Source organism: Prunus mume, linkage group LG2 (genome assembly GCF_029339155.1).
Source record: "Prunus mume cultivar Tortuosa linkage group LG2, ASM2933915v1, whole genome shotgun sequence".
NCBI lineage: Eukaryota > Viridiplantae > Streptophyta > Magnoliopsida > Rosales > Rosaceae > Prunus > Prunus mume.
This window is the reverse complement of record NC_142699.1, coordinates 29849210-29856587: the sequence shown is the minus strand read 5'-3', so window position 1 is coordinate 29856587 and position 7378 is coordinate 29849210. Positions and strand designations below refer to the sequence as shown.

The 7378-nt window shown below is 39.6% G+C and overlaps 1 protein-coding gene across 1 annotated transcript; it reads left to right on the top strand.

Moving 5' to 3' along the window:
- Nucleotides 1-2073: 2073 nt before the first annotated feature.
- Nucleotides 2074-6924, top strand: LOC103323742 (putative pectate lyase 8). The gene is made up of 7 exons (XM_008225752.2): nucleotides 2074-2336; nucleotides 2659-2712; nucleotides 3372-3446; nucleotides 4835-5477; nucleotides 5576-5679; nucleotides 5805-5943; nucleotides 6052-6924. The coding sequence occupies exons 1-7, from the start codon at nucleotides 2236-2238 to the stop codon at nucleotides 6271-6273; spliced, it is 1338 nt and encodes a 445-aa protein (XP_008223974.1). The 5' UTR covers nucleotides 2074-2235; the 3' UTR covers nucleotides 6274-6924.
- Nucleotides 6925-7378: the final 454 nt, after the last annotated feature.

The following is a 7378-nucleotide window of genomic DNA, read 5'->3' as shown; positions in this document are numbered from 1 at the left end:
CTCCTTGTGGTGAATAAGTAGAACTATAGGCTAATTCGGATCAACGAGAACCATTAAAGACATCCACATTGAACTTGGATAAGTAGGGTTTCGAACGTAAGATTATATACGGAATTTCTTGTGAACCAAGAAAATACAAATTCCCTATAATTAGATCATCACATTCCTACCACTATGTCCATATATATATATATATATATATATGTATAGACAGTACTTAAACGTATTTACTGCTTCTGCTTGTAATAATTTAGCATAAACTATAAAAGAATCGTAGCTCATAATTTATTTCATGGGAGGTTCCTATTGAAGATAAAAAGATGTACTGAAATTCTATTGCATCCATCCTTGTGTTTGAAACATATCTATATATGCATTTTTTTACATGGTAATCACCAATACATGCATCATCCTTGTGTTGCACGTTTTATTTTTGTTTAGCATTAGGTATGTTTAGAAAGAGATCTTAAGTTCAAATCCTAAACAATAAAAAAAAATTGCTTTAAAGAAACGAAAGCGATTAGTTCAGAACTTTAGGTTACGTTGTAAAATGAATGATAAAAATATGTGTTGAGCTGAGATAGATAACTAATTTTGATAACGAAAAGGAGACATATATTTTTGGCTAGAAGAAAGGGCTGAAGGCTTTGGCCACAATTTATCGTGCTTTTAATTCCTATGCATTTTAGCATTTATAGCTGAAATTGATGGCTTCAATTCTGTTCCTACCAAACCAAATACGACCCCCAACTGATGAGAGTTTTAACATGTGAAAGCTTTAATCATTCTTGCATCTAGTGCCTTGCACATATAGAAAAGCTCAAGTAATTTATAATTCAATTTAAGCTTTCAAATTAACATGTTGTGTTGATGTCCAAATCTGGATACAACTTGTGGGGGGTTGAGAAGTTCTGTTATCTTCAGTACGTAGGTTGGGTGGAGATCTTCGGCAAAAGACGTAAGATTTGCAAAGGAAAGAAAAGAGCGATCATCAAGACCTTAGCACCGGTATATTTATATCTTTGCTGAGTATATATCGGCACACATGATCATCTATGGCAAAATGTTCACAAAACTTGAGAGTTCACATGTAGCTAGCTAACATATGCACACACTCACATGATGCTAAATTATGGATATCCACGATATGCATGGTTCAAAGTCTTTGTTGCCAAATTTGAATATTCAGTTTGTCTTTGCAATTTCCACATTGCAATCTGACTCAAATTCTACACTGCATTATAGGAATTTTAGCTCACATGGGGATTTGCTGGAAATTGACATATCGAGTGAGTTGGTAACCACCATTAGCCATAAGGAGACTTCACAGTTCAAGCCACAACCAAAAAAGAGAAAATTAAATTAAATTAAAATAAAAATAAAGACAGAAAAGCAGGGAAAGCCCTTTAAAACTGCCACCAAACAATGCCTTAAATTCCACAGCAAAATTAAATAAAACCCAAAGAGAAATAATGCGTACACAGGCTGTAAGCAAGCATTGCCCCTCTACCCACTTGAAACAATGGGGGTAGTCAAACAATGCCTTATGGCCGTGATTAGCGCCTCGAATTGCATTTCGACCCAAACACGCCATTATAAAAAAAATATATTTAAAAAGGAATTTGCGTTTTAGTTAACTTCTTAATCGTGGCGCAAAACCAGCAGAATACCGTGACATCTGTTCCCGTGAACGTCCGTACTCTCTCTCTCTCTCTCTCTCTCTCTCTCTCTCTCATCCGTAACGGCCTGGGCTGACGTGGCAAGAAAAGGAGTCGGTCGGATGGGCCTGCGGTAAAATGTTAGTTGGGGGTCTCGCAGTAAAGCAGTAAAAGTAAAAAGGCGTACGTATAGAGGGGCTGCGTTTGTTTGGGTGAGAGCAGTTAATGTTGGTGGTGGGGGTTGTTTGGTTGTTGGGTTAGAGTGAACCTAATCCCGGGGAGTCAAAAAAAAATCAACACCGTTATTGGTGTTAGTTAGATAACTGTAAACGACTAAACGGCGTTAAAGAAAGGAGTGGGTGCACAATGTGGGTGTCTATATAAACGGGAGTGATTGTGTGAGCTTCCTCATTCTCTGACTCGCACTTGTTTTTCTCTCTGCTCTCTCTCTCTCTCTCCCCTCTGCATTTCACATTCATTTCTTTGTGTGTTTGTGTGTGGGCGTGTCTTTAATTTCTCTGCTCCACTTGACATTCTCTCCTCACAGCAACACAGAGAGAGAAACAGGGAGATTGCAATGGCGGTGTTTGAGAGTAAGAGATGGGTTACTGGTGCTTTCTTGGCGGTGCTTCTCGTGCTTTGCTTCGTTGCTGCAATTGCTGAGATCTCTGGAAACAGGTTTACTTTTGCTTCTCTCTCTCTCTCTCTCTCTCTCTCCACTTCTCTGTTTCTATGGGCTTGTTTGGTTGAGTGGAATTTGAGTGAGTGAGGCAAAAGAGTGCTTTGCTACTTTAAGAGAAATGGGGTTTCTTAGTGGAAAAATGGAGCTACATTCGTTGTACTTTAGTAGAAATTACAGGTTTCTAGAGAGAGAAGGAGAGGGAGTTCTTGAACTTGTCCGTACAAATGGGGGTGTTTGGTTTTTTTTCTGTGCTTGAATTTCATGTCATTACCTTTTATTTATGTTTCTTTTTTTAATTTTGGAATTTTTTCTCTGCAGAAATGGAGGAACAGAGGAGTTGCAGAGCTCAAGCAACTCATCAATGGCGGCCAGGTCCGTAACCCAACCAAAAACCCCTCCCAACGTTAATTCTTTCTTTTATTTTTTATTATTTGTTCTTGTCCACGTGGATGGATCTAAACCGTTTCGCTTGTCCCCTCCTCCCGTTTAAGCCGTTGGATGATTCTGTTCTGTTCTTGTCCCAACGGCAAATAACAATCTCAACCGTCAAGATCTGGATCTAAAGATCTGGGCCGTTTATTCCGTTATGTTTGTTCCCCTCGGATTCCCTCTCTCTGTGGCTTCTCGTTTTTCAACATTTCCATAATGGCCCTCAGCCAATACAGTTAATTCCACATCTGCCTTCTCGCCGACTAGTTTTTTCTTCCCTCTGCACAAAAACGCCCCTAACGGTTTTTAGTCGACAGTGTCGGCCCCTCAGCAATGGCCTCGAGCACTGCACTCGTACACACTGTGAATCGTGCTTTCCATAGCCGCGTGTCTTTTAATTTTTGGTTCCTACTTGCTTCCTGCGACTGAAACGTGTCACTCTCCAATTCGCCAATTTTTTTATTGGTCAGTTTGACCCAACCCAACGGTTTTTTTGGTGACAGTGAATGTTTTGGAGGTTTATGGTTTATTGGGTTTTGGTAATTTTTCTGGGTTTGGTTTTTGCTCAATTTTTTTTTTTGTTGCTTAATTGGTTTTTTCAGGGTGGCTGAGGATGATGAGAGCTTCAATAAGCATGCAGTTGATGACCCAGAGGAGGTTGTTGCCATGGTTGACATGTGGGTCTCTCTGATTCTCTCTCTCTCTCTCTCTCTCTCTCTCTCTAACTTTTATGTGTCACCACTGTGTCTATATTTTCTGGTATGAGCATGTGACTGTGTAATGCACATGGGGCATAATAAAATAAACCAAATTTTATCTCAAAAGAAGAAAGAGAACTGAGCAGATGAACATTTGACTGCATTCACTGATGTGAAAAGGCTATAATGAGGGTTTAAAGTGAGGAGGTTATTTGAGGAGGTCAAATCTCACCATCAACAAATATAAAGAAATCATGGAACTTAAATATTTTAAATGTTTTGACGGTAGGATCGGTCTCCTCAAATAACCTCCTCACTTTAACTCCTCATCGTAGAAACTCCCTTCACTGATGAGAGGTTCTTGGTGGGTGGGGTAGCTAGCTCTTATGAATTTGGACCTAACCCAACTGACCCAATTGGCAATTTCAACTAACTCAGTTTCTAATTTTGCAAATGCCTGAAGTTGTTTGCATTCTCATGAATTGGCCCTGCCTTCTATTTATGCCATTTTCACTTTGCCTTTTCTGTCATATGTACTGTAAATGCTTGAAGTTGTTTGCATTATGCATTTTCTACTTTCCCTTTTCTGTCGATCGTATTTTCCCTGTTCCATGTTAGACTAGGCATATACTTTCCCTTTTCCACATGCCTCTTTCCTTGTCTAAACATACACTATGTCCTACATTTGAAGGGTGCCAAGCTTTTAGCTTTAGGTCTGTGTAATGAATTTGATAGTGTCTAGGACACACCACCTATTATAATTGCTGAGTGTTGGTCGAAATTTGATTTGTATATGCATGTCTATGTCACAGATTAGGCCAGCCAATAAAGATGCTATGGGATTTTTACACCACTCTTTTCCTTGCTTTTAATGATCCTTGGTGTAAATCTTTGGCTGTTATGATTTTGATAGATTCAGATCTTATAGACTCAGGTGGCATTTTGGAACTTTTAACCAAATGTGATAGGTTTCACCCGTGTGCTGCCAAAACAATGATTAGAAGGATAACATGTACTCTATTTCTGTTTCTGGGCCAAAATCAAGAGAGCAATTTTCTATCCGTTACACCGAGCAATTTTCCTCACAAATGGACAAAATACTTGCTTTTCCCCTCTTCATGTGCTACCCTGTCATGTAGTGACTCAGGTTTTTGCCAAATACATTACATGACAAATGAAGAAACTAGGGAGAAATTGCCACCACCAACATCCCAGTAGAAATTACTTTTAACTTTTTAACTTTTTAGGGTATGTTTAGGCAATAGTTCTTTGTAATTGTGGAAGAGCTTTTGTTTGGATTATGATGAAAGAGCTTTTGTTTTTTACAATAATGTTGACAGTAGAAAGAAACACTGTTGATATTGCAGGAGTATCCGAAACAGCACTGAGAGAAGGAAGCTGGGCTTCTTCTCATGTGGAACTGGCAATCCAATTGATGACTGCTGGCGTTGTGATCCAAACTGGCAGAAAAACCGCAAGCGTCTTGCAGACTGCGGCATTGGTTTTGGCAGAAATGCCATTGGTGGTCGTGATGGTCGCTTCTATGTTGTCACTGACCCTAGTGATGATGATCCTGTAAACCCCAGACCCGGTACTCTTCGCCACGCTGTCATCCAGAACGAGCCTCTCTGGATTGTGTTCAAGCGAGACATGGTGATACAATTGAAGCAGGAGCTCATCATGAACAGCTTCAAGACCATTGATGGCCGCGGAGTCAATGTTCACATTGCTAATAGAGCATGCATCACAATCCAATTTGTTACAAATATCATAATTCATGGTCTACATATCCATGACTGCAAGCCCACAGGAAATGCTTTGGTGAGGAGCTCTCCATCTCATTTTGGGTGGCGGACAATGGCTGATGGTGATGCTGTCTCCATCTTCGGGTCCAGCCATATATGGGTTGACCACAATTCTCTCTCCAACTGTGCTGATGGTCTTGTTGATGCTGTCATGGGCTCAACTGCAATTACCATTTCCAACAACCACTTTACCCACCACAATGAGGTCTGTAAATTCTTCTGAATCTCTAATTAATATTTACTTCCATGTGTTTACTTTTCTGTTTTAATCTTGACATTGATATCTATGTTATTGAAAACCAGGTGATGCTGTTGGGCCACAGTGACTCTTATACCAGAGACAAGGCAATGCAAGTGACAATTGCTTACAACCACTTTGGGGAGGGACTTATCCAAAGAATGCCAAGGTAAGTCTTCAGTTCAATAATGAAATCGGATTGGCTTATTGACAGCAGAAATGCAATACCAATTTGTTGCACCGCGATTCGTTTTGGTTCTCATAAGATTAAGACATGGACTATGGACAATGCAGGTGTAGGCACGGGTATTTTCATGTGGTGAACAACGACTACACTCACTGGGAAATGTATGCCATTGGTGGAAGTGCAGAGCCCACCATCAACAGCCAGGGCAACAGATATGCTGCTCCAACCAACCCCTTTGCAAAGGAGGTAATTTAGTCCTAATCATATTTCCTTGTCAACGAATGGTTGTTTGCTATGAATCATGATGAGGTTCACATACTAACTGATTGTTGATGACAAATTTGCATTTTAAAGGTTACCAAGAGGGTCGAGACACCGACAACCCAATGGAAGAGCTGGAACTGGAGATCAGAAGGAGACCTGCTTCTAAATGGTGCCTACTTCACTCCATCCGGAGCTGGAGCTTCAGCAAGCTATGCCAGGGCCTCAAGCTTGGGAGCCAAGTCCTCTACCATGGTTGGAGCCATAACTTCAGGTTCTGGTGCACTGCCCTGCCGCAGAGGCCATCCATGCTAGTATCTCATTTCCCATTTTTACCAATTATATAGCTTCTACCCAATTTCGACATATTCCATCAATTGAATTCTACCCTTCATCTTTTCCTATTTTAAAAAAATTTGGCAAGTGTACATTGATTTACACATGTCATTATATCGTCCAATCCATTTGCCTCCCTCAACATTGTCTTTCTGTTATTGGTCAACCTCGGTCTGCTTCAACTGAAAAATACAATGCCATTTTTAGGAGCAGGTGCAGAAGCGTTGTTCATTTTTTTTTCTTTTGCCCCTTTCCCTTTTTGTTTTCATTTTGGTCTCATTCTGTTTCATCCCATCATGTTCCAAGTTCTGACCACCGTTTGTGTGTCTATCTTCTTCTTCCTCCCAGTGTCAGTGTTTTTGTCTGCATACATTTGGGTTTTATAGGATATGAATGATTTTGTGGGTTTTTCCTTCTTTTTTCTTTTGTCTAGAGTCTTACAAGCAAGCAAGCAATAGTATGATATGAATGTCAAATTTGAGTTATGAAAGGACGACTTTGTTTTAGTCAATAGAGCATAGCAGCAATTGCAGTGATGATTTGTTCCTTTTTCACCTTTTAAGCTTTTTTTTTATCTTTTTTCCTTTGGCAAATGGCAATGGAAGCAATCTTTTACTTTTGGTTGTGTAATTGTGGTTTCTCTTTTTCTATCATTATGCTCATTATCAGTGTTTGTTTCTCTGCCGGCACTCGTTATCCTTCCATGTGCTCTCCCAAACACACCACATGACAACAAGTCATTTACCAACCAAACCACCATAATCAAATCACCTTTTTCTTACCACTATCATCTTTACCAAATGATGAATTACTAGACGCAACTGGTTAATGGAAGAAAACAATAATCATATTAATCATGATTCGGAATGTAATAACCCCAATATGAAATATGGGTATGTTTAGAATTGAACCCACCATCATCCATGACGATCTACTCTACATAACATCTCCAAGTGAGAAATGAAAATAGTTTTCTAAAAACTAAAAGAGAGTTGTTACTAAAAGAGGGCAATTCAGAAATTCTCTTCTTACCAGATGTTGTCAGGTTGTGAATAAGAACCGGTGGCTAAATAAAATCATATCC

What these genes read in the sequence shown, in the direction of transcription:
- LOC103323742 (XM_008225752.2), top strand. Translation starts at nt 2,236, where the DNA reads ATGGCGGTGTTTGAGAGTAAGAGATGGGTTACTGGTGCTTTCTTGGCG. An exon ending in ACTTTACCCACCACAATGAG is followed by an intron (nt 5,478 to 5,575) that starts GTCTGTAAATTC and finishes ATTGAAAACCAG; the next exon opens with GTGATGCTGTTGGGCCACAG. An exon ending in CTTATCCAAAGAATGCCAAG is followed by an intron (nt 5,680 to 5,804) that starts GTAAGTCTTCAG and finishes TGGACAATGCAG; the next exon opens with GTGTAGGCACGGGTATTTTC.